This window comes from Hemitrygon akajei, chromosome 3 (assembly GCF_048418815.1).
Source record: "Hemitrygon akajei chromosome 3, sHemAka1.3, whole genome shotgun sequence".
Lineage (NCBI taxonomy): Eukaryota > Metazoa > Chordata > Chondrichthyes > Myliobatiformes > Dasyatidae > Hemitrygon > Hemitrygon akajei.
In genome coordinates this window covers 160,248,544-160,274,988 of record NC_133126.1, presented here as the reverse complement: position 1 = coordinate 160,274,988, position 26,445 = coordinate 160,248,544, and the positions used below count along the sequence as shown (strand labels likewise).

Here is a 26,445-nt window from a genome sequence, read left to right as displayed (position 1 = left end):
CCTGATCCCTGTAACGAAGGCGTCTCATACTAGCAGCTCCGCATGTTGTTTCGCCGTCAGTCCTTTGCAGTCACAAGTTCGCACGAGTGTCTGTAGGGCTCGGAGAAACTCAGCGCTCGACTCGTTGGGTCGCTGTCGCTGCGTCGCTAAGCGATGTCTTGCGTAGACGGTGTTCACCGGCCACAGGTACTGTCTTTTGAGGGCGTCCAGTGCCCCTTGGTAGGTCGGTAGGTCCCTGATAAGGGAGAATACTTTCGGACTTACTCTAGATAGTAATATTTTGTACATTGTGGCAGGCTCAGTCACTGGAATCTGTTCCAAGTATGATTGGAAGCATGCAAGCCAGAGTTCAAAGGCAAGAGCTGCTTCGGAGTCTTGTGGATCAAGGTCTAATTTTTCCGGACGTAAAATGCTGTCCATGTTTTAAAACTTCCAGCCAATAAAATTGATGCACCATCAATAACTCTCGGAGATGTGAGACGAGATATAGGCTTTTATTGGCTGGAAGAAAGAACAAGCAGCAATTGACTACCACACTGCATCCTGGAGACTGAGGCCGGGGCGGTGTCCCCAATCGCCTTTATACCGGGGTCAGTGGGAGGAGCCACAGGAGCAGTCAGCGGGGGGGCATGTCCAGACAGGTATATGTAGTTCACCACACTGCTAAAGCAACTTCATGCCTTCTTTTAGCCTTCCTGATTTCTTTCTTAGGTGTTCTCTTGCACTTCTCATTTGGCCTCCAATTTTCCAAATACATCTTTGCCAGAAAATAGTCTGTCCCAATCCACACTTGCCAGATTATTTCTGATACTATCAAAATTGACCTTGCTGCAGTTTAGATCTGACATATTTTTGCATAGTTACCTTGAAATTAATGGTATTGTGGCCATTGCTTGCAAAGTTTTTCCCTGCACAAACTTCTGTCACCAGCTCTATCTCATTCCCTACTACCAGATCCAGCATCACATGCTCTTTCATTGGGTCTTCTACGTGCTGACGAAGGAAACCTTCCTTAACACGTTTAACAAATTCTATCCCATCTAATCCTTTTACAATATGGGATTCCCAGTCAATATGTGGAAAATTAAAATCACCTACAATAACAACCTTGTGTTTCTTGCAACAGCATGCAATCTCTTTACAAATGTGTTCCTCTAAATCCCTAGGACTGCACCTTGGGTGTAACTACCTGTCTATATGTCTTATCTATTACCCCGTCAGCCTCCCAAGTGATCCGGAGTTCATCAAGTTTCAGCTCAAACTCCTTGTTAGAAGCTGTAGTTAGATGAACTTCTTGCAGTTGTAGTTGTCAGGGACACCAGAGGTCTCCCTGCCTTCCCACATCCTGCAAGAGGAGCATGCAACTATCCTGCCTGGCATCTCTACTGTACGAGCTGGGCAGATGTAAAGAAGGGAAGAGGGAGAAAAACTTAATCTGGAGCTTTGCTTTCTTTGACTGAAGCCTCAAAGTGCTAAAGCCTCAAGATCACCACTCTGACCCTGTCCACTCAGACGACTGTTGCTGCTCTTGCCCTGTCTTCCTTTAGTCAATCCCAAACATGAATTGGTCACTGGTCAAAGCTCAAATTACGCTGCTGTGGTCCACTGCTGCCTTTTTCTACTCAGGCAGTGGACCTGAGTGAAGTCCCCTTCTCTTAAACTTCCGATGTCTGGATTGCTCGCTGGTCAAACCTCAATTTACTTCAATTTACATGCTATTTATGGGAGGTCCACAATGAAAAATAAATTAGGGACTTTACCAATGCTGGAAGCTTTAAGTCAAATGTTGCTGAATGTAATGTGTCAAATAGGGAATAAAAGCTATAATTGTGCCCACTTCTCCTTTATTTCAGATGTATTTATGATGATCATTTTGGCTCAGATTGGAACCTGTCTGTATTTGCTCTTTGGTAATCAAGATGCTGTCCACAATGCACTAGGAGTAAGTATTGGTAGATGAAAGTGTGAAATTCAAGTGAAGTTAGAAAGCAAAGCAAATGTTGGATAATTACCTAGCTGTTTCATTCCCTCTGCTGCTCATCAACATTGTTTGACTTCTGTAGATGGAATAATTATCAATTATTCTATGCCTTGCGTACAGTGCCCACTTTCTCTCAGTCCAGCCTTCTGTCACACTTTAGAGGTCCTGCAGTTCCCAGTGATCTCGAGGCCTTGCTGAAAGTAACTAATTAGATTGAGTTACAGATTCATGTAACTACTGTAAATTAATTAATTTGCAGTTACCTTTTGAATGAAGGACAGTGATCCTATTCACATGAGTAAGGCTACATAAAGTAAGCCAGCTATGGTTGACATAAAGCTGTGGATCCAGATATGTAGTGTATCTGCCTCTTCAGTTCAGGTTGATCAGGGACTGACCCTGGACTTGGTACTGGAGGAGACATTCGGATGTGCTGACATCCTATCTCCAAAACCTTTCAAAACTTTTGTGTTGCAATACACAAGTGAAAAGTGGGTTGACACATGAGGAGGACTCATGTTCAAAGCTAAATACAGTTTGGCCTCACAGATTGGTGCATGCAATTAATTTGTACACAGAAAATTGTTTAAATAATCTTTTAAATGTATATTTAAATATTGAAGTCAATATGCTGTCTGTTTAATTTTAATAGCAAAAAGAAATTAAGATGAGTTAAGGCAACATAACATGTATCTGAACTAACAGACTGCAAAGTGAGCAAGGTGTAAGGGAGTTGATGTACAACCATCTTCTAATCATGAATGATGCGTACTATTATACTTATTGTTGACATTCCTATGATTCCTCATTCCCATCCCCTACCACCCCAAAAATATTTCAGAATGACATAATTGTACTTTTGTTTTTTTAAAAAAAAGTGATCAAGAAAGTGAAAATAAATCCAGATTGCTTCACAGAATACCAAACTAAAGTAAGGTATACAGTATTTTAGGGTAATCAAAAGCCTATTCAAAAACAATAGCATTCAGGAGTGTGTTAAAAGAGAGGCAGTGATTTTTGGGAGAGAAATTGGAGTTGTATGAGGCTGGGACTAATAGGTTTACAGATTACAGTGGAGGGCATTGGGAATGGTTATAGAATCAGCAATGGGTAAGTTTAACATTGAGATGTATGGTGAATGGAAAACAAAGGAGAGGTCAGAAGTGATAACTGACTGTATGTAAAATGGAAAACATGCAGCAGAATTTCACACCCTCTGAATTTTACAGAGGATGATGAGAGGTTAAGTCATGAGATGACAAAAGAATAGATTAAATTAACAATAGTTTTAAAAAAGACATGGTCTTAAAAATTCAACCAAGACTCAAATTGGAGATGTTAATATTGCATTCAAACTGGTTCAATCTAATATGGTGTTCAGGGCAAGGGGTTTGGGGTTGTGACAGACCTAAAGATGATGGCTTTTAATTTATCTTTGAGTAACTGCAGTAATTTATCACTTATCCAAGTCCGAGTGAATTTGGGCAACCAATCTATCAACTTGCAGCCATATCGTTTGGAATTGGAAAAGCAGATCAGATTCCCACAACACTTCAGTGATTAAAAATATAATTAGATTTAGTTAAGCATTAATCAATGAAATACTGTAGATAATGTTTCAGTGGTTTGTTTTAATATAGTAATGTAAAACATTTTTTTCAGCTTGTTTGCACCCCAAGAAACTGGAGATTTTACATTCTAGCTATGGTTCTTACTCACTTCCTTGTTATCATGGGCATTGAGGTATGTAGAGTACTATCCATTCTTTCTGGCATTATGTCAATCAAGAGAAACTAAGCATGTTGGTTTCTCCTTGGAGTTTAGAAGAATAAAGGGTGAACTTATTGAGACATGCACTGTAAATTCCTAAAGGGTCTGACATAGGGTAGGCATTGAAATTTTTTCACTAGTATGAGTTTCTTGTACAAGGGCATATAGGTACACCACAAGAGGCTCATCATTTAATACAGAGGTGTGTAGGAATTTTGGTTTGCTAAGAGTGGTGAATTTCTGAAATTCTCTAACCTAGATGGTTATGGATGATAGGTCATTAGAAGCATTTAGGATGGAATTAAATAAAATTCCCCTTTAGTTAACTTATTCAACCTTTCCCTATAACTCAGGCCTTCAAGTCCCGACAGCATCCTTGTAAATTTTCTCTGCACTCTTTCAGTCTTATTTACATAATTCCTGTCGGTCGCTGATCAAAACTCCAAATTAGGCTTCACCAATGTGCTGTACAATTTCAACATAACATCTCAACTACTGTACTCAGTGCATTGATTTATGAAGGACAATGTGCCAAAAGCTTTCTTTACGACTTTTTCTACCTGTGATGCCACTTTCAAGGAATTATGAATCTGTACTCCCAGATCCCTCTGTTCTGCTGTGCTCCTCAGTGTCCTGTCTCTCACTGTGTATGACCTCACACCCATCTGCATTAAATTCTATCTGCTGCTGTTCAGCCCATTTTTCTACCTGGTCCAGATCCCACTGCAAGCTTTCACAGACTTCCTAGCTGTCCATCAGACCCCCAGTCTTGGTGCCATCCACAAATTGCTTATCTAGTTTACCATATTATCATTCAGTTTGTTGATATAGATGACGGACAACAACAGACCCAGCACTAATCCCTGTGGCACACCAATAGATCACAGGCCTGCAATCAGAGAGACATTGATTTACTACCACTCTCTGGTTTCTCCTGCAAAACCAGTATCTTATCCAATTTACTACCTCATCTTAAATGCCAGGAAACAGAGTTCTAGACCAAGCTTCCATGCAGGAGCTTGTCAGAGGCCTTGCAAAAATCCACATAGGCAGTGTTGTTGCATGAATGAAGTCACCAGAGAAAAAAAACTGGTAGATATGAAGCAGCTTCTTTATTCAACAAAACTAACTACAAGAAGCATCATATTGAGGCCCTTTCGGTTGAAAGGTCTGGATAGCCCAATGTGGGACTTGATATTTTATGTGCTAAATATCAAAGGACAATTCCATATTGTCCTTCGTCTTGTCTGTGATTCAGGATTTTAGGAACCTATTGTTCAGAGCTGCATTTTTAAATTAAATCTACAATTTGTATTCAGATTTGAAGACTGGTGGCTAAATATAAATGAGCTAAACCCAACAATTGCTCGAACAGACAACATCCACTGGCTTGCCTTCATCAACTTTCCTGTTAACTTCCTTGAAAAACTCTAGAAGATTGGTTAGACATGATCTACCACACACTGCCATGTTGACTATCCCTAATCAGTCCTAGTGTATCTAAACAATTATATAATCCAGTCCCTTAGAATACCTTCCAATAACTTCCCACAACTGATGTCAGGCTCACTGGCCTATAATTTCCTGCTTTATTATTAGAGGCTTTCTTAAAGAACGGACCAACATTAGCTATCCTCCAGTCCTTTGGCATCTCATCCTTGGCCAAGAGTGTTTTAACTATCCCTGCAATTTCTACAATAGCCTCCCACAGGGTCTGAGGGAAAACCTTATTCAACCCTTGGGATTTATCCACCCTGATTTCTCAAGATAGCAAACACCTCTTCCTCTGTAATCTGTATCGGGTCTATGACCTTGTTACTGCTTTGCCTCTCTTCTGTTGACTCTGTATCCATCTTCTAAATAAATACAGATACAGAATATTCATTTAAAATCTCTCCAATCTCTTTAAATTAACACTCTTATCCTCCAGAGGACCAATTTTGTCCCTTGCTATCTTTTTACTCTTAACATATCTGTAGAATCCCTTTGAACTCTCCTTCACTTTGTCTGTGAGAGCAACCTCATGCCTTCTTTTAGCCCTTCTGATTTTCACTTTAAGCGTTTTCTAGCATTTCTTCTACTCCTCAAGTACCTCATTTGTTCCTGCTTGCATATACCTGATATGCACCTCATTCCTTTTCTTTCTTGGGGCCTCAATATCTCTCGAAAATCAAGGTTCTCTAAGCTGTAATCCTTGCCTTTTATTCTGTCGGAACATACTAACTCTGTGCTCTCAAAATTTCACTTTTGAAGGGTTGCCTAGTACACCTTTGCCAGAAAACAACCTGTCCCAATTCACACTTTCCAGATCCTTTCTGATACCATCAAAATTGGCCTTTCTTCAATTTAGCATCTCAACCTAAGGACCAGACCTATCCTTCTCCATAATTACCTTGAAACTAATGGCATTATGATCACTAGAGGCAAAGTGTTCCCCTACACAAACTTTTCGCCTGCCCTGTCTCATTCCCTAAAAGGAGATCTAGTATCACACTCCTTCTAGTTGGGACTTCTATGTACTGATGAAGGAAACTTTCCTGAACACATTTGACATACTCTTTCCCATCTGGTCCTTTTACAGTACAGCAGTCCTAGTCAATATTAAATTCACCTACTACCATAACCTTATGTTTCTTGCAACGGTCTGCAATCTCTCTACTAATTTGCTCCTCTAAATTCCACAAGACTGTTGGATGGTCTATAAAATAATCCCATTAATATGGTCATACCTTTCTTATTCCTCATTTCTACCCATAATGCCTCACTAGTTAAGTTCTCCGGTCTGTTCTGACTGAGCACGGCCATGACATTTTCTCTGACTTGTTATGCCAACCTATCTACAAATGTTTGTACTTTAATTCTTCCTGATCTCTCACACCTAAAACAACGGAACCCTTGAACACTGTGTTGCCAATCCTGTTCCTTCTGCAACCAAGTCTCACTATTGGCTACAGTGTCTTGATTCCACATGCTGATCCATGCCCTAAGCTCACTCACCTTTTCTACAATGCTCCTTGCATTGAAATATGTACAACTCAGAACATTAGTCCCACCATGCTCAACCTTTTGACTCCTGATTTTATAGTTAGGCTTAACAATATCATTCTCCACATCCACTCCACAATCTGTTCTGGCATTCTGGTTCCCATCCCCCTGTAACTTTAGTTTAACTCTTTCCCCTTCACCCCCTGTGCAGCAGTAGCAAACTTCCCTCTAGGATATTTGTCCTATTCCAGTTAAGGTGCAAACGGTCCCTTCTGTACAGGTCCCACCTGTCCTGGAAGAGAGCCCAATGAACCAAAAATCTGAAGCCCTCCCTCCTGCATCATCTGCTTAGCACATGTTCAATTGTATAACCTTTCTATTTCTAGCTTCACTAGCACGTGGCATGAGAAATAGTCCTGACATCACAACCCTGGAGGTCTGTCCTTTAACTTAGCACCTAACTCCTTGAACTGATTTTGCAGAACCTCGTCACTCATCCTATCCATGCCATTGGTACCTCCATGAACCATGATCTCTGGTTGCTCACCCTTCCACTTACGAATGCTGAGGACTTGATCCAAGATATCCTAGACCCTCACATTTGGGAACCATCAGGAATCATGTTCTTGTCTACAGCACCTTCTTTCTGTTCCCTAACCAACGAATCCCCTATCACTACTGCTCACCTCCTCTCCCACTTTCCCTTCTGAGCCATAGAGCCAGGCTCAGTGCCAGAGATCCAACTGCTAAGCTGATTGCACTTCTTGCAGGTGTAGTTGTCAGGGACACTGGGGGTCTTCCTGCCTTCCCATATTAAGCAAGAGGAACATTGCAACCCCACTGCTCTAAATGTGCAGTAAGAAAGAAAGAGCGAATAAATCTTGAAAAAAAAATCTACCTACGGCTTATGCCTCCACTCACTAAAGCCTTGATAAACCAAAGCCTCAATCCCTCTCTCTACCACTGACCTACTCATACAATGGCCGCTCCACTTAAACCTAAATTCTTTTCATTGGTGCTTGCCAAGTGCTTAATTATGTGGATTATTATTATGTTAATTATTATGTAGTACTTTAGCAATTTATTTTAGCAACTCCTAACATGTTAGACTACTTTTCTCAGAGACACTCATGTATTCCAAACAATTTGAATTATAAGCATTTTATAATATATTAAAAATGTACACTAATTATATGCTAACATCTTTTCCATTGTAAAGTCCATTGCAAACCTTTATCCAATTTGATTCTTGCCAGTGTAAGAACTATAATGTAGCTTATGGCTAAAATAGCTATAATTACAACATGATGAATCTTACATGTAGTTTCCATTATAAAGATGAATGGGAGAATTTGTAATTAAAACAATCACAAAGACAGTATGGATAATTAATGTGGTGAATTAATTAAATCTTAATGTTCTGCTCCAATTTGTGACCTAGTTGTAATCTGCGTCTGCACAAGATAGCCATTGGTATTGATTCTCTATATCCAGTGTCACAAGCAATTGAAAGCTAAAATGAATGCCTTTAAAATGAGGACTATATGAGATTGTATATGCACTTCTCTATATATTATGAGAAAATTTCTCCTCGATTGTTTCCTTTGTCTCTGCTGAAGATTAAAGTTGGCCTTGACGCCCATGTCCATGAATGCTCTATTGCTCTTCCAGCATAATGACTGAAGCAAATATGTCATTATTTAATATTATTACCATAAGCTTATAACTTGTAGTATAGAATGTTATGTTTTTTTTAATACTGATTGCAATAGCTACTCCTTATGTTAAAATAACAAGTTTCTTAGTGCAATTGGAAATGAAAGTTACAGGACAACTAAAGCGTAATGTACTTACAAATAAAGCTGATATTCTTTAAATAGGGAATTATAATAGAAAACAGACATCTCTGGGTGTTGCTGAAAAAGTGTTACAAAAGCAAATCTGTGAAGCGCTACAAGAAGATATGGAGAATAATAAAGAAAGACACAAACTGGCCTCCAGGAGATAGTTCAAATTATACAACATCTTGTACATTGGATGAAGTGGTTCTGGAAGAAAACTCTAAAATAAGCTATGAAGATGATAAAATTCATAAAGAATCACAAAACAGATTTGCAGTATTTGCTTCACAGCAAGCTGAGGAGGAAAACTGCAACAAAGAAGTAATTCAAGAAGCTTATTTGTAAGACTAACAATGAATTTTAATTTTATATTTAGCAATCCTTTTATATCCCTACAATACCAGCTGATCGAAGGTCCTTGTAAAGTTTTGTGTTACATACCTAGGTATTATTATGAATATCGGATCAATGAAAATTATTTTAAAATAATTTGTGTGCTAAGCATACATGAAAATACTAAGAATTTCTGGCAGTTCGCTTTATTTACAATATTACGTCATGCTCCCTATTCATTACAATTGAGCTCATAATAACATATTATTGTATAATGTGCTTTCTATTCCATCAAAATTATTAGCCCATAAGAGGTACTTGAAAAGATTATATGACTGTTTACTATTGTATTTTCTGAAACGAGATTTAAATGTATCCTGTATTTCAAGAAAGCGGTGTAAATCACTATGTTTTTTGCTGTTGGTTATTAGCAACAGTGACAAATAATCCATATAATTTTTGTTGCTTAATTATTTCTGCCACCAGACATCAAATTGTTTACTGTATATAGGACCAGCCTAATTCAGAGTCCGTTGAAGCTGTTCGTGAAGAATATAGCAATCAAGCCTCTCAATTTTTATCAGTTTACAACCTTGCCACAAATATTGAAAATTTCCCTTTAATTATAAATTCCTTATTCATGCACTATTTTTATATTTTGATGTGTAGCTTTGCCTTATTGCATTAAAACAAATGTACCTCTGTATGTACAGAATGTACTTCAAACATTTGCATCACAATAATTGCTTAAGAAATATAAAGAATGATTTTGCACTCAACGAATAAAGATTTTTATTGTGCGATAAATGAGACACACAAACTGGATTCATTGATCTATAATTGAAACTTCATTCCTGGAATATGGTAACTACGGTATATTTCAATTTGTGTTGTCTCCTTTACAGGTTGCACAGTTGTTTGGAAGTTATCAAGTTCATATTTAGTGTCATTCAACTATGCACGTGTCTAGCTAAACAAAACATCGTTCCTCTGGGGCCAAGGTACAAACCTTGGTACATATAGTCACACACAGCCCAGTTAGGATCCAGCACAGACAGCCACAAAATAATATTAGTACAAGTCCCTGTGTGGCATGGCCTGAAGTGTGAGGTGCATGTTTATGTAAAGCAGTATAATGTTATATTTAAAAAAACAAGCAGTACGTACTATAAATGTTCAAAAATTGGGACCCTCACCACTAGTCTATAACTAGGTATCATTAGGATCATTTTATATCTGGCCGCAAATCACGGTGTGATGCTGATTCCAATACAAATAGATTCCCTCCTTCAAATAAATACTTCCGTTATTACTCTGTGTTATTTTGTTAAATATTCTTATTAGCTTGTTTCTAAGGTTTCATATATCTGAACAGCGCGTAATGCAAACTGAGTAGATGTTTGTATTCAAATTGTACTATATTCACCAACTTTGTTTTGCACCCTTCTTGCAATAGTTCAAATATAAACAATTTGATGAATCTGTTGAATTAAATTCTTTTGCATGAGTGTACCTTTTACCAGGATTCTGTTAGTCCTCTTGCTCTGGAGTAACATTTTAGTCCAATGAGTTTCAGTTTTGTTGGAGAAATTCTGTAAATTAAGATAAATCTTAAAATGGTCTATTTATGAGTATTTGTTACTCTTTTTCCATTTTCTTGCCAATAAATGCTTAAATGTTGAAGGGTAAATTCTCATTAACATTGGAAATATAACAGTAGTACAAGTCACATCTGTGGGGAATAAGAAATCAATTTACAATATTAGTAAAGCTCAGGATTTGACATTTTAATGAAATGATACGTGATTCCCAAATTAAATCAAATTATTACTCATGAATAAAAGTGCATTTTAATAAATAGGTACTTGATAGTGGACAAGGATTTTGGGAGACGCAGGGCCTGTTTCTAAGCTATAGTATATGACTCCAACTGTGGGGATAGGATGGGAAAAGCATTTGGTTAAGGCATATTGAAATTATCTTGACAGGTAAATTTAGATTTTACCACTAAGAGGACACAGATGATATATAAATGGGTAATCTCAATTCAGATTCTGATTAATATAAACTAGCTATTTGATACTGATAATCATCATAATAAAGACAAAAATATCTGCAGATGCTGGAAATCCAATCATCACACACAAGATGCTGGAGGAACTCAGCAGACCAGACAGCATCTATGGAAAAGGGTACAGTTGATGTGGGTTGAGACCCTTAATCAGGATTGGGAAAAAAAGATGAGAAATTAGAGCAAGAAGGTGGGAGGGGGAGGAAGAAATATAAGGTGGTAGGTGAGAGGAGCAACTAGGGGAGGGGGATGGGTGAAGCAAAGAGTTGGGAAGGTGAAAGATAAAGGGCTGGAGAAGGGGAATCTGATAGGAGAGGGTAGAAGATCATGGAATAAAGGAAAGGGGAGGAGCACCAGAGGGAGGTGACGGGCAGATGATGAGATGAGAGAGGGAAATGGGAATGGTTAAGGAGGGTGCAACTCCCTGCATCTCCTCCCTTACTACCATTCAGGGCCCCAAACATCTTCCAGGTGAGATGACACTTCACTTGTGAGACTATTGGAGTCATCAACTGTATCCAGTGCTCCTGCTGTGGTTTCCTGTATAATTGGTGAGACCTGATGTAGATCGGAAAACCGCTTTGCCAAGCTCCTGCGCTCCGACTGCCAGAAAAAGCAGGATCTCCTGGTGGCCACCCACTTCAATTCTACTTCCCATTCCCATTCTGACATGTTAGTCTGTGGCCTCCTCTACTGCCACGATGAGGCCACACTCAGGTCGGAGGAGCGACATCTTGTATTCCGTCTGGGTAGCCTCCAACCTGATGGCATGAACATTGATTTCTCAAACTTCCAGTAATTGCACCCCACCTCCCTTCACCATTCCCATTCCCGTTTCCCATCCTCACCTCACCTCACCTCTCTCTGGTGCTCCTCCTCCTTCCCTTTCATCCATGGTCTTCTACCCTCTCCTATCAAATGCTCCCTTCTCCAGCCCTTTATCTCTTTCACCAATCAACTTCTCAGCTCTTTACTTCACCCCACTCCTGTTTCACTTATCATCTACCTCCTTGTACTACTTTGTCCCCTCCCCCACCTTCTTGCTCTAACTTCTCATCTTTTTTTCCAGTCCTCATGAAGGGTCTCAGCCCAAAACGTCCACAATTTACTCTTTTCCATAGTTGCTGTCTGGCTGCTGAGTTCCTCCAGCATTTTGTATGTGTTGCATCATCATAATAATAAGTATGGTCCAATTTAACCAATACTGCAAATAATAAATGAGTTTGAACTGCCATCTGACTTTTTCTATTGGGGGTGGAGACTTCTTACACAACTCAACCATTGATGTAACTAAGTAACAAAAATGATTAATAAAATTAATCATAATTTTAAAAAATACAGACAGGGTAGTTTAAGATAACATGTTGGTAAACCCTGATTATACATGTAGCTAGTTAAAGTTATCTATGCAAATTTACAAAGCAATTTTTTTCACATTCCATTTTTATCAAACACAAACTGTTATTAATTTCAACGGTGTTTGCATCATCTTAACCACCAGTGTTACATTTATCACTGATCTATCAGATAAAACTTATAAAAAGCATCGAACTACTTGATAACTTTTTTTCCCCAGCATCTATCTCAATTCACTGTTCTGGATCTTATTTATGATTTTTAATCCTGCTTATTTTGTGGGCTGATAATTTCCCCCATCAACATGACTGCAACTCCGTTTACAGAAGACACTTTCATGGCAGGTTGAGAATTATTCTGAAGAAATTAAGAGAATGTGTACATGGCTTCAGGGATGATGTAGCTTCCTTTTCAGTTATCTTTTATTTTCCCTTCCTTCTCTCTTTCTCTCCAATGAAGTACAGTGACTGGTATTTCACAAAATGAAAATAATCAAAAAATTCAGCACATACTCAAAAGTTTTTTGTGAACTGCTGTTTTCTGAGGATTTTGACTTGCTTGACATCTTGACGGTATGTTGCCAAATTAATTAATTTCTGTCCCTATCCTTTGTAATAACAATGTAGTATTTGCACTTAGTTTTATACTTCACCTCTATTGATTTGTTAATGTGCAAGTAAAATTTACTATGAATTAAAAATATTAAGCATACTTTTTAATTGACAAATTATTAAAATATTCCTGTATTAATTTAACATTACAAACAATGCTCGGTATTTTTGACCATCATTTAATTTGGTCTACCTCTGTAAAAGTAAATGAATAATTTTGGCTAAATGTAGTTATAATATTTAAAAAAAACTAAATTAAAAACAAAAATAACAAAAAACATCAAACCATAAATACAGTAATTTATTTTTAATTGTTAATAAGTATTCACTTATAGCAAGTACTTAATAATTTCTTTGTCTCGACCTATTTTGGAATAATCCAATCAGCGAGAAGGCACTAGCAGCAGCTGTTACAAAGGAAATGGCACTGATGGCTCTGTTTGCCTAAGGAAATAAAAGAGAATACAACAATGCATTAAAACAATTGGTCAGCAGTTTTGGGGATCTATTGATTAGATTGCTATGGAAAATTGATAAGCCATGTCGTAGTCATCACTGGTTGTTGCTTTACTTTTATAAAAAGTGTGCTAAAATACTTCAGATCTGAAAACTAGTTTGTCACATAAATTGTCACATTTAGACGGAGATGTAATGTAAACATTTTTACTCATATATGTGGATGAAAGTAATAACGTCAATTCAATAACAAAATATGGTTCTTTAAGAATAATAGTTAATAATTCAAAACTAATTCATAATATATTTGCAAGGCCTTTCTCTTGTAAATATGGAAAAGGTTATTTAGAATAACATCTGTAAAAATGCAGTAACAGTTAATACACCCTGGAGTAAAAAGTAAAATTAGAAAAATATTGAAAGTTATATAAATTATAAAAGCAATCACTGATATCTATTTTCAAAGTTAATCAGAAATTTAAAATATGCATTTTACAGAAAAGCTTGTATCAGTTGACTACAAGTACAGAAATATTCTCATCTACTTGTTGTATTACAATATGTTAATATTCATTTTTCAATCCTGTGTGGCCAATAGGATTTGATCTGTACTTTCAACAACATGAATAGAGTAATAATCACTATCAACAATCACTGAGAGGAAATGCAAAGATGCCAAAACTCTTTTCATCAGCCTAAGATCTTCCTCTTAATGTACGGCTTCACATCTGAATCTAAGTACATTACCCTTCCCTAATGCAAAGAATTATGCCATGATGCACTTTTGGTAAAAGTTACATACCTGGTCAGATACACCCTCACCATAACGAAGTAAAGTGACAAAATGTTCACAGTTATTCCCGAGCAAATCGTAGGACACTTCCTGTCCAATTAGAAACTCAGCTCGCTTAATGATTTCATCCACTGGTAGAGGTATGTGGTTATCGTCATACTTATTATTTATTTTGAAAGGATCTTGTCCAACAACATCTTTAAGCAGCTGCATTTTTACCATTGCTTTCCTGCTGAAAACGGACTTTGCACTAGTGAATGAAGCTGGGGCCCCCTCCTCTGCTAAGGTTTAGTATAAGAAAAAGATTAGGGAAAAATAAAAGCATTAAATGCTCATTTGTATAAATAAAGCAACACTTTAAATGTGATTTTACAATAACACTGTAAATATACTCATGTTGTTATAGCTATTCAATTGCTTCAATCTTTATTTTTGTGTATACCAGCTAAACTTTTAAAACTTAAACAAACAGATACAGGAGAGGCTGATAGAAAAGAGCACATGTATGGTGGATATAGGTGTGGTCAGATTCTGATCTATAGCACCGAGAACCAGTCTTTCCATGTAATCTTAATATAAAATGTTGCATATTAGAAAGCAAAACCTGCAGATGCTAGAAAAGTTAAAAAGCACAACAAAATGATGGAAATATTTTGTAGGTAAGGCAGTACAATGTGAGAAAAGCATATTTAATACTTCAGGTCATGACCTCTGATCAGGTCACTATCACCAGCAACGAAGGGAATTGAATTCACATCCCTGGATTCAATAACTTAACTAGTGTCCTATTTTGATAATAGGGTACCAACTTGAAATATTAACTCTGCTTCTACTTCCACAAATACTGCCTGATTGGGAATTTCTAACATCTATTGTGTTTACACAGACACAACAGATTCTGCAGATGCTGGGAATCTTGAGCAACACACACTAAGTGCTGGATGACCTCAGCAGATCAGACAGCATCCATGGATGAACTGAAAGGTCAACATTTCTGGCAGAGGCTCTTCACTAGTTACTGTGCTCAATCTGTATTTCAGTAGTTACAGTTTAAAAAAAAATGTATTAAGGTAGTTAGCCCTGTCTTTTGAAAGGATGTTACTCAGCCAAAGAGGAATTGAATAAAGATTAATAAGGATGGTTCTGAAAGGTGAATTGATATATGCATATTCAGAAAGAATGTATTTCATTGGGATTGAGATACTTATGAAAGATGTATCTAAGTTAATTCTAAAATTCACAAATTTAAACAGAGCGAGGACAAACATTTTAAACCCTGATATTTTATTTGCTGTTCATTTACCTTACCTAGTGGTGTGACATTTATAACATAGCCATCTCCCAAGTACAGAGCCCAGTGTTGATATGCTGGTCTAAATATTTCAATTAAGTCCCCAGGGTGGGGATTCCCAGTGTATTCCACACTAAAGTGGTCATTAGAAGCCATCTGAAAGTGAAAGCATATTATTTTTTTAAAATATAATTTGATGAGTATATAATTGATCAAAATATTCAAATTTAATGTAGTTCTTCATTAGAAAGTACTATGCTATTTTATTCAAACAAACAAAATCTAACTAAGTACCCAAAAAATGGATTCTAAAAGTCTGGAACAAAATTAGAAAGTCTATTGAGAGAACCAGATTTTGGTTAGGATTACACCCGAGTTGTTTGTCAAAAGAGAATGATACCCTTGCTGAAAACTTGCAGCACTTACAGAATGCAAGTGTTGGTGAGAGGATAGGGAGAAAGAGAGACAGGTTATGATATCCTGGATGATCTAGAGAGCTAAATGTTGAAAGAGAGCTAAACAGCAAGATACCTTTACCCATTAAACTTTCAAGGAAGCAACATCAACAAGTGTTGCTTATTCAACTAATTGAGATAGAATATAGAACATAGAATGTTGAGTCAAAACAGCTGAAAAGAAAATCAAAAACTCCCAAACACTAATCCCTCCTACCTAGACCATGTCCATATCCCTCCATCTTCCTTACATCCATGTACCTGTCCAAGCATCTGTTAAAAGTCTCTGATGTATTTGCCTCTACCGCCATACCAGGCAGCGCATTCCAGGCATCCACCACTCTCTGAATACATCCCCCTCACATCCTCCTTGAACCTACCCCCTCTCACCTTCAATTCATGCCCTCTGATATTAGATATTTGAACCGTGGGAAACAGACACCTTTGTCCACACTATCTATGCCACTCATAATCTTGTAAGACCATAAATATAGGAACAGAATTAGGCCATTTAGTCTATTGAGTCTGCTCCACCATTTCATCATGGCTGATCCAATTTTCTTCTCAGCCCCGATCTCCTGCCTTCTCCCTGTATTCCTTCAAGCCACTGATCAACCTCTGCCTTAAATATACATAAAGGCTTGGATTCCACAGCTGCCTGTGGCAAAGAATTCCATAGATTCACCACTCTCTGGTGAAAGAAATTCCTCATCTCTGTTCTAAAAGGATGCCCCACTATTCTGAGGCTGTGTCTTCTGGTCTTAAACTCTCCCTCCACAGGAAACATTCTCTCCTTATCTACTCTATCAAGGACTTCCATCTTTCAGTAGGTTTCAATGAAGTCATCCCTCATTCTTCCAAATTCCAGTGAATACAAGCCCAGAGTCATCAAACACTCTTCACATGACAAGCCATTTAGTTCTGGAATCATTTTTGTGAACCTCCTTTGAATCCTCTCCAGTTTCAGCACATCCTTTCTAAGGGGACAAGAACTGTTCACAATACCCCAAGTGAGGCAGTGAGGCCTCAACAGTGCTTGATAAAGTCTCAACATTTCATCCTTTCTTTTATATTCCAGTCCTCTTGAATTGAATGCTAACATTGCATTTGCCTTCATCACCACAGACTCAACCTGCAAATTAACCTTTAGGGAATCCTGCACAAGGATTCCCAAGTTCATTTGCCCCTCAGTTTTTTTGTATTTCTCACTATTTAGAAAGTAGTCAACACTTTCATTTCTTCTACCAAAGTGCATGACCATACACTTCCCAACACTGTGTTTCATCTGCCAATTCTTTGCCCATTCTCCTAATCTAAGTCCTTCTGCAGCCTCTCTACTTCCTCAAAACTAGCCACCCTCCACCTCCACCTATCATCATATAGTCTAAAAAAAATTTGCGACAAAGCCATCAATTCTATCATCCAAATCATTGAAACATAACATAAAAAGAATCAGTCCCAGCACAGTCCCCTGTGGAACACCACTTGTCACCGGCAGCCAACCAGAAAAGGCTCTCTTTATTCCCATTCTTTGCCTCCTGCCAATCAGCCACTGCCTTATCCATGCTAGAATCTTTCCTGTAATAACATGGGCTCTTAGCTTGTTAAACAGCCTCATGTGTGGCACCCTGTCAAAGACCTTCTAAAAATCCAAGTACACAAAATCAACTGATTCTCCTTGTCTATCCTGCTTGGTATTTCTTCAAAGAATTGCAACAGATTTGTCAGGCAAGATTTTCTCTTCAGGAAACCATGCAGACTATAGTCTATTTTATCATGTGCCTCCAATTCCTCCAAGTCCTCATCCTTAATAGTCAACTGCAACATCTTCCCAATCAATGAGGTCAGACTAACTGGCCTATGGTTTCCTTTCTTCTAATTCTCTCCCTGCTTGAAGAGTGAAGTGACATTTGCAATTTTCCAGCCTTCTGGAACCATTCCAGAATCTAATAACTCTTGAAAGATCATTACTAATGCCACTGCAATCTCTTCAGCCACATCTTTCATAACGCTGGGGTGTACACCATCTGGTCCAGGTGACTTATTTACTTTCAGTTGCCTAAGAACCTCGTCTTTAGCTATGGTAACTTCACACACTTCATGATCCCTGACACCTGGAACTTCTAACATACTGCTAGTGTCTTCCACAGTGAAGACTGATGTAAAATACATATTCAGTTCATTCGCCATTTCCTTTCCCACATTACTATCTCTCCAGCATCATTTTCCAGGGGACCGATATCCACTCTGGTCTCTCTTTTACACTTTATGTATCTGAAGAAACTTTTGGTATCCTCTTTAATATTTATGGCTAGTTTACTTTTGTATGCCATCTTTACCTTCTTAATGACTTTTTTAGTTGCTTTCTGTTGGTTTTCAAAAACATCCCAATCCTCAAATTTCCCACTGATTTTTATTCTATTATATGCCCTTTCCTTGGTGTTTATGTTGGCTTTGACTTCTCTTGTTAGCCACGGTTGTGTCATTTTCCCCTTAGAATACTTCTTCCTCTTTGGGAGGTATGTGTACTGTGCCTTCCAAATTGCTTCCAGAAATTCCAGCCATTACTGCTCTGCCATCGTCCCTGCTAGTTTTCTTTTCCAATAATGACCAAATCCTCTCTCATATCTCCGTAATTTCCTTTACTCTAATACCATTACATCTGACTTTAGCTTCTTCTTCTCAAATTTCAGGGTGGATTTAATCATATTATGATCACTTTCCCTAAGTGTTCTTTCACCTTAAGCTCTCTAATCAATTCTGGTTCATTGCACAATGCCCAGTCTAGAAGAACTGATCCCCTAATGGGCTCAACCACAGCTGTTCCAAAATGCCTTCTTATAGGTATTCCAGAAATTCTTCCTGTTGGAATCCAGCACCAACCTCATCTTCCTAATCTATCTGCATATTGACATCCCCCATGGCTACTGCAACATTGTTCTTCTGGTATGCACTTTCTATCTCCCATTGTAACTTGTAGATCACATACATCCCTACTAAAGTTTGGGGGTCTGTATACAACTCCCATCAGGGTCTTTTTACCTTTGCAGCTCCTTAGTTCTATCCACAATGATTCAACACCTTCCAACATTAAGTCTTCTCTTTCTCATGATTTGATTTCATCTTCTACCAACAGAGCAATGACACCCCCTCTGTCGTCCTGCCTGACCTTTCGATATAGTGTGGCAGTCCGCACACACGGGACTTGAACCGCCATCGGGAACTGCAGGCAGACACGCGGTCCGCTCGGGCGGACCTTCTGGGGACGGTCTGATGTCACCCCTGCCCCGCTGGTCGCAGGGACCCATGGGAGGGGAGATTTAAGCACGCCAGTTTGAATCAGTAAAGTCATTCTGAGTTCAGCTCTCTCTGCCTCCGTGTGTTTTCTTTAGTTGCGCTTTGCGCGCAACTACAGTAGTATGTATCCTTGGACATTAAGCTGCCAGCTAAAATCTTCTTTCAGCCATGATTCATTGATGTCTACATCATCATACCTGCTAATGTGCAACTGTGGTTCAAGTTCATCTACCTTATTCCATATATGCACACATTCAAATATAACATCTTCAGACCTGTTTTCATCTTTTTCAATTTTGTCTGCCTTTTACATTGCAACTCATCCTATTGACTGCAATTTTGCCCTATCAACAGCCTCTCCTCACTACATGTTGCCTCTATTTGTAAACTAGATACCTCATCTTCAGTACTATCAACCACATTTAGATGTGTATACCTTTATTGGATCTCCCCTCAGCCTCTGATGCTTCAGAGCAAACAACCCAGGTTTATCCAAGCAGCACACAGAAAATGCTAGAGGAACTTAGCAGGCCAGGCAGCATCTGTATTGTCAAAATTTGTGTGAAACCCTTCAGCAGGACTGGAGGAAAAAGCTGTGGTGTAGATTTAAAAGGTTGGGGGGAGGGGTGAGAGCAACTCAAGATGATAGGTGAAACCTGAATGGGGAGGGATGAAGTAAAAAGCTTGATAGTTGATAGGTGAAAGAGACAGAAAGCCGTGGAAGATTTAAAAGTGGGGGGGAGGGAGGAGCGCCAGATGGAGTCGAAGGATGGACAAGGAGATAAGGTGAGAGAGGTAAAAGGGGATGGGAAATAGTGAAGGTGGGGGCAGGGGCATTACCAGAAGTTTGAGAAATCGATGTTCATGCCATCAGGTTGGAGTCTACCCAAACGGAATACAAGGTGTTGTTCCTTCAACCCAAGTGTGGCCTCATCATGACAGTGGAGGAGACCATGGATAGACGTGGGAATCAGCAATGGAATTAAAATGGGTGGCCACACGAAGATCCCACTTTTTCTGGCAGTTGGAGCATTGGTGCTTGGTGAACAACTCTCCCAATTTATGTCAGGTCTCACTGATATACAGGAGACCACACCGGGAGCACCAGGCACAGTATATGACTCCAACAGACTCACAGGTGAAGTGTTGCCTCAGTTGGAAGGACTGTTTAGGGCCCTGCATGGTAGTGAGGGAGGAGGTGTATGGCACGTGTAGCACTTGTTTCACTTGCAAGGATAAGCGCCAGGAGGGAGATCGGTGGGAAGGGATGAATAAACAAGGGAGTCGCATGGGAGTAATCCCTCCCCTGCAGAAAGTGGGGAGGAGTGGAAGATGTCTTGGTGGTGGGATCCCATTGGAGATGGCAGAAATTTTGGAGAATTATGTGCCGGTTTATCCAACCTCTCTTGATTGCACATGCACTCTAAATCAAACAGCATCCTGGTTAACCTCTTCTGCCCCCTCTCCAAAGCCTCAACATCCTTCCTTTAGTGGGGCGACCAGACTGTATGCAATAATCCAGATGTGGCCTAACCAGAGTTCTATAAAGTTGCAACATAACCTCCTTGCTTCTGAAATCAGTGCCTTGACTGGTAAAAGCATCATTCCATAAGCCTTCTTAACCACCTATCAACCTGTGTAGCCATTTTCAAGGAACTATGAACTTGGATCCCAAGATCCCTCTGCTCAGCAACACTGTGAAGGATCTTGCCCTTAACAGTGTACTGTCTCCTTGCATTTGCTCCACTGAGGTAGAACACCTCACACTTATCTGGGTTAAGCTCCATCTGCCATTTCTCTGTCCACATCTGCAACTAATCTATATTGTGCTGTACTTTTTGCCACTCTTCTACACTATCCACAATTCCACCAATCTTGGTATCATCTGCAAAATTACTAACCCACCCATCTACATTTTCAACAAGGTCATTTATATACATCACAAACAGCAGAGATCCCAGCACAGATCCTTGCCAAACTCCACTAACTACAGATCTCAAGCTTATATACGTCCCTTCAACCACTACCCTCTGACTTCTACACACAAGCCAGCCCCCATCCAAACAGCCAATTTGCTGTGGATCCCATGCATCTTGATCTTCTGGATTAGCCTCCCATGAGGGACATTTTCAAACGCCTTACTAAAATCCATGTAGACAACATCCACTGCCCTACACTCATCAGCTTGTCAAAAATCTCAGTCAAATTGATAAGGCACTACTTGCCAAACACATAGCCATGCTGGTTCTCCCTAATTAGGCTATAGGTTTCCAGATGCTCGTATATCCTATCCCTAAGAACTTTCTCCAGCAATTTCCCTACAACTGATGTGAGACTCACTGGTCTATAGTTCCCAGGATCTTCTCTTAAGTAGAGGTACATTAGCCACTCACCAGACCTCTGGGACCTCGCCTGTGGCTGGAATGGACACATAGATATTGGTCAAAGGCCCAGCAACCTTGTCTCCAGCCTCTTCAATAGCCTGTGGTAAATTCCATCAGTTCCTGGGGACTTATCCACCTTAGTACTCATCACGAGGCCCAACATGTTCTCCTCCTTGACCTCTAAATATCCTAACATATTTATACACTCCGCACTGATCTTCTGGGCCTCCACATCCTTTTCGTTGGTAAGTACTGATGCAGGGTACTCATTACGTACCTCACTTACATTCTCTGCATTCAAACAAGTGCTCCCCCTCCCCCGACTTTATCCTTGAGTGGTCCCACCATCTCCCTAGTTACCCATTTACTCTTGCTCTTGATGTATAGAATGCTTTGGGATTTGTCTTAATCTTATTTTTCAAGGCCTTTTCATGGCCCCTCCTGACTCTCCTAATTCCTTTCTTTAGTACATTTCTGGTTCTTTGTACTCCTCATGTGCTTCAGTTGATCCTGAATTCTGAAGCTTTGCATACTTTTTTTTCTTCTTGACTAAATGTATTGCCTCTCTGGACATCCAAGGTTCTCAACTTTCAATCGCTCTCCTTCCTTCTAACAGGAATATCCTTTCCTATACTCTGTGCACTGATCTTTAAACACCCCACACATCTTTGAGTAGACTTGCCAGTGAAAAGGTATTCCAAAGAACACTTCTTAGATCCTGCCAAATGCCCTCGTAATTTGACCTACTCCAATTTAAAACTCTCCCACAAGGACCATACCTATCCTTATCTATAGATATCCTGAAAGTTAATGAGTTGTGCTCATTGTTCCCTAACTGTTCACCCATTGAAAGGTCAGTCACCTGGCCAGGCTCACTACCCAACTCCAGGCCCAGTATGCCACCTTCAGTATGGACTGTCTACATATTGATTTAAGAAACCTTCTTGGATACACTTAACAAACTAAGCTCCATCCAAACCCCTTACACTAAGAAGGTCCCATTTTATATTAGGGAAGTTGAAATCCTCCATGACAACAACCCCATTATCTTTGCGTATTCCCTTAATCTGATTACATATCTGTTCCTCGATGTCCTAATGGTAGTTGGGGGCTGCAGTACAATCCCATCAATGTGATTGCGCTCTTCCTATTCCTGAGTTCCACCCAAATGGACTCAGTGTCTGATCCGTCTATTATGTCTCCCCTGAGTGCTGCTGTGATACTGCCCCTGATTAGTAGTGCAACTCCACCCTCTCTTTTACCTCCTCTTCCATCTTTTCTAAGACTTTGAAAACCTGGTACATTAATCATCCATTCCTGCCCCTCTCTCAACCAAGTTTCAGTAATGGCTTCAACATCATAGTTCCACGTACTGATCCATGCTCTAAGTTCATCAACCTTACCCACAATACTCCTAGCTCTAAAATATACACAGTGCAGACTATCTGACCCATCATACATGTTACGTATTTCGATTTTGCCTTTCAATACTTTACCTGACATCTACCTTCTGGTCCAATCCTTCCCTTATTGACCTGGGGATCCCGCTTCCAGCCCCCCTGCAAAACTAGTTTAAACTCTTCCGAGTAGCATCAGCAAACCTCCTGGCCATGATATTAGTTTCCCTCCAGTTGAGGTACAACCCAAACCTCTTATCCAGGTAACCCCTTCCCCAGAAAAGGTTCCAATGATCAAATAACTTGAAACTGTGTCCCCTGCACCATCTCTGCAGGCACTTATTCATCCATGCTGTCACCCTAATCCTACCTGCACCAGTCTGGGCACAGGGAGTAATCCTGAGATTACAAACTTGGAGGTTCTTCACTTCAACCTCCTTCCTAGCTCTATATACTCACTCTGCAGGACCTCTTCCCCTCTTCTGCCAATATACACCACAAACTCTGGCTATTCCCCCTCCCTTTACGAATATCCTGCAGCTGCTCCAATACATTATGGACCCTGGGAGTCCCTTTTGCAGCCACAGAATCTCATTTTTGTTCCCCAAACTTTTGAATCCTTTATAACTATCGCACTGCCCTGACTTTACCCTTCCCTGTCGAGCCTCAGAGCCAGCAGCCCGGCAGCTGCTGCTGTGATTTGACGGGTCATTTCCCCCCAGCAGTATCCAACGGGTTATACTTGTTACAAAGCAGTACACTTGTTACTTGATGCACATCAAGAAATGAAAAAAATCATTAGATATGGTTTAAGGAACGCCAGGTTGGGTTACTAATGCTGCAAACTCTGCATTTGTTAACATTATTTAACCAAATTGTAAATTTCATTTTAATATTTGGGTACCAACTTTTTTGTTTCATCATTGTAAGCTAATTGTGTAAGGGGAAGATTCTCTACTTACAATTAAGATATTATTTTTACTTCCTCTATGCACTTATTGTTGATTGAAATATTTCATAACATTATTGTACTCTTTAATAATCAGGAGCAAATTTTTTTTTCCAGACTTGATAACTTGCAACACTATTTTGCTATGATAAAGCACAAAGTGAACTCATTACAAAACTTACCCAGAGGAGCTATCACTATGAACTGTTGTATGTCTATTATAAGAGGAAAATTAACATTATAAAAACTTTACAGTGCTTTTATTAATCTTTGTATGTACCATATAACAGCATAACCCTATCCTGCATGGCTTCAAATATACTCATGATGTGCCAAGTGTCTTAGTGTCTTGGGTGAATTTTGAGATAAGTCCTTCTACGGCTCATTGCTGTTAATTACAACATCATTTATGCCAATTACAGCGACTATCTAATAGTGCAAAGTGATTGACCAAACTGAGGAATTAGAAGGTTTCTGACTGATTGTCATTTATTACAATATGTAAGGCAATCAGAATTTATCTTGGTAGGTAGCAGAAGCGTACATATTAAGTATTGCTTAGTACAAGGTTTGCTGGCACTTCTAATTAGTGTATTTAATTAGGAATATAAGTAAGGATTTAAAAAATACTTTATACTCTCCTCCATTTTTAGGCATTCCCTCAAGATAGAGAATGTCATGTTCCATGGGAGAGATGAGGCAGTTGTTGCACACAACCAACTTCCCTGGTAAGAACTAGGTCTTGGTCCTGTTGCAAGGAGAGTGGAACTTTCAAGAAAACAGAAAAGTGGCTTTACTGTACAGAGTCATCATTAATGTGCACTCCACAACAATACAGACTTGGATGCACTCCTTCCCTCAGCACCCCTCGCTCACAATCTCATACCCTTATCCTCTCCTGGAGTTTTCCTACTACCCCATTTCTGCTAATGGCCCTCTTCAGAAACCCCACTCCATTGGTCCTCATTCTTGTCTTCCGCCTTTGCTCACTTCCTTCTCAATGAGCCTATTCCATCTTTCTTTCCCTCTTGACACCACATGCACTCCACACCATTGACCCCAATCTCCATTTGGCAGCTGATCTAATATAAATGTGGTGCCACCAATCGATTGTGTAGCTTGGCCTCTTAGGAGATCATTCCCAAACTGCTATTACCCTGCTCTTGCTCATGCCTGTTTCCAACAGCATAACCAAGAATTCCACCTGCTCTCCCAGAAAACCTCATAACTTTCACTTGGCTTCCTGATTCTGTGCAATATCAGTAGGTTGTAATCTCCTGGTGGATTCCCTGCAGATGGGAGGGAAGATTCATCCTGCAGCAGGAGAGTGTTGCACTCAACTCCACCCAGCAGAAATGTTAGGGTTTGATATCACATCATATTAGGTGGCACTATTTCTGTAACTCGTACAGGCTATTGACAACTGCACTGCTCCAAAGAGAGCTATATGAGGTCATTCTTACACTCAGCCATTAAGCTCTATAATGAGTCATCCAATAGCTGAGGAAGTGATGACCTCCTCCTGTTAGACTGTTTGAACCAACATCTTTTATTCTTACTTGCTTCTCTTTTAATATTTGTATATCTGTGCACTTGAAATAGTACTGTGACACTATAATTTCCTTTGGGATCAAAAAAGTATCTATTTCTGATGTGCATTCTTCTAACTTCTGTTAACATCATTTAATTTCAGGTAGATTCTGAACCTTATAGGCAGAAAAATAATATTTATGTCAGTCACGATAAAAGGTTTACCTCAATGTTCAAAAATTAAATTAAAACTTAATCTCCTAATCATTAATAGTTTGAATAAACTAATTGAAATTCTGTCCTCTGAATGATAGTTGCATCAAAATAAGCTATAAAACTCTTACAAATCATTCATCTACAGCAGCAGTCATAGACATTAATCACGTTCCACATGACTTCAAAGTTCAAAAGTTCAAAGTAAATTTATTATCAAAGTACATATATATCACCATATACAACCCTGAGATTCATTTTCTTATTTATTTACTAATTTAATTGCTGCTTTGATTTACAAATCTCCATCATAAAGTTGACTTACTGTTGTGACATGAACATTCCACACAGCTGTTTGCTGATCGTCCTGTAAAGACTGAACGTACTGTTTTGCTACACCATTTGTGAAGTTTAAAAGCAGTTTGAAATTCATATGCAGATGAGTCAATGAGTGCCATTGCTGTACGCAGTGAGGCCTGGTCCTCCCAATATTGTCATGGTAATTTTAAATGAAACTGAAGAGTTGCCATTTTCATTGAACTGTGCTTTTTATTTTCTGGAATTCATTCATTCACTGTCACAATGAAAGCTAAGTGCACAGATTTTCTGTTTCTGTTCACAGAATGTAGTTTCAAACTGACATGACCAAGGTCAGATCTGTCATTAAAGACCTTTAAAAAATGGGGCACTATTCTTAGCTTTATTTTCCCGATCAGTATATATTACTGTTTA

General features: G+C 39.2%; 2 protein-coding genes across 4 annotated transcripts in view; one reads left to right on the top strand and one right to left on the bottom strand.

Annotated features, from left to right (window-relative positions):
- The window catches only part of atp13a3 (ATPase 13A3), a 105,872-nt gene extending 95,754 nt beyond the window's left edge, over positions 1–10,118 (top strand). Inside the window, exons 28-30 of the mRNA XM_073041161.1 lie at positions 1,854–1,942; positions 3,644–3,724; positions 8,617–10,118. Coding sequence (XP_072897262.1) covers positions 1,854–1,942; positions 3,644–3,724; positions 8,617–8,922 — 476 coding nt within the window. The 3' untranslated portion in view covers positions 8,923–10,118. The remainder of the gene's footprint in view (positions 1–1,853; positions 1,943–3,643; positions 3,725–8,616) is intronic.
- Positions 10,119–13,240: 3,122 nt separating this feature from the next.
- On the bottom strand, positions 13,241–26,168 carry plaat1 (phospholipase A and acyltransferase 1). 3 transcript variants are annotated; one of them, XM_073041160.1, is made up of 5 exons: positions 26,039–26,123; positions 24,601–24,738; positions 15,506–15,644; positions 14,207–14,478; positions 13,241–13,392 (listed from the first exon to the last, which is right to left on the bottom strand). In XM_073041160.1, the coding sequence occupies exons 2-5, from the start codon at positions 24,655–24,657 to the stop codon at positions 13,291–13,293; spliced, it is 570 nt and encodes a 189-aa protein (XP_072897261.1). In that variant the 5' UTR covers positions 24,658–24,738; positions 26,039–26,123; the 3' UTR covers positions 13,241–13,290. The 3 variants fall into 3 exon arrangements, with proteins under 3 accessions (XP_072897261.1, XP_072897259.1, XP_072897260.1); XM_073041158.1 differs by lacking the exon at positions 24,601–24,738 and having other exon boundaries at positions 26,039–26,168; XM_073041159.1 differs by lacking the exon at positions 24,601–24,738 and having other exon boundaries at positions 14,207–14,475; positions 26,039–26,168.
- Between the last annotated feature and the right edge of the window lie 277 nt (positions 26,169–26,445).

What these genes read in the sequence shown, in the direction of transcription:
- plaat1 (XM_073041158.1), bottom strand. Translation starts at nt 26,146, where the DNA reads ATGAATTTCAAACTGCTTTTAAACTTCACAAATGGTGTAGCAAAACAG. An exon ending in TATAAATGTCACACCACTAG is followed by an intron (nt 14,479 to 15,505) that starts GTAAGGTAAATG and finishes ACTAAACCTTAG; the next exon opens with CAGAGGAGGGGGCCCCAGCT. An exon ending in GTGAGGGTGTATCTGACCAG is followed by an intron (nt 13,393 to 14,206) that starts GTATGTAACTTT and finishes TTATTTCCTTAG; the next exon opens with GCAAACAGAGCCATCAGTGC.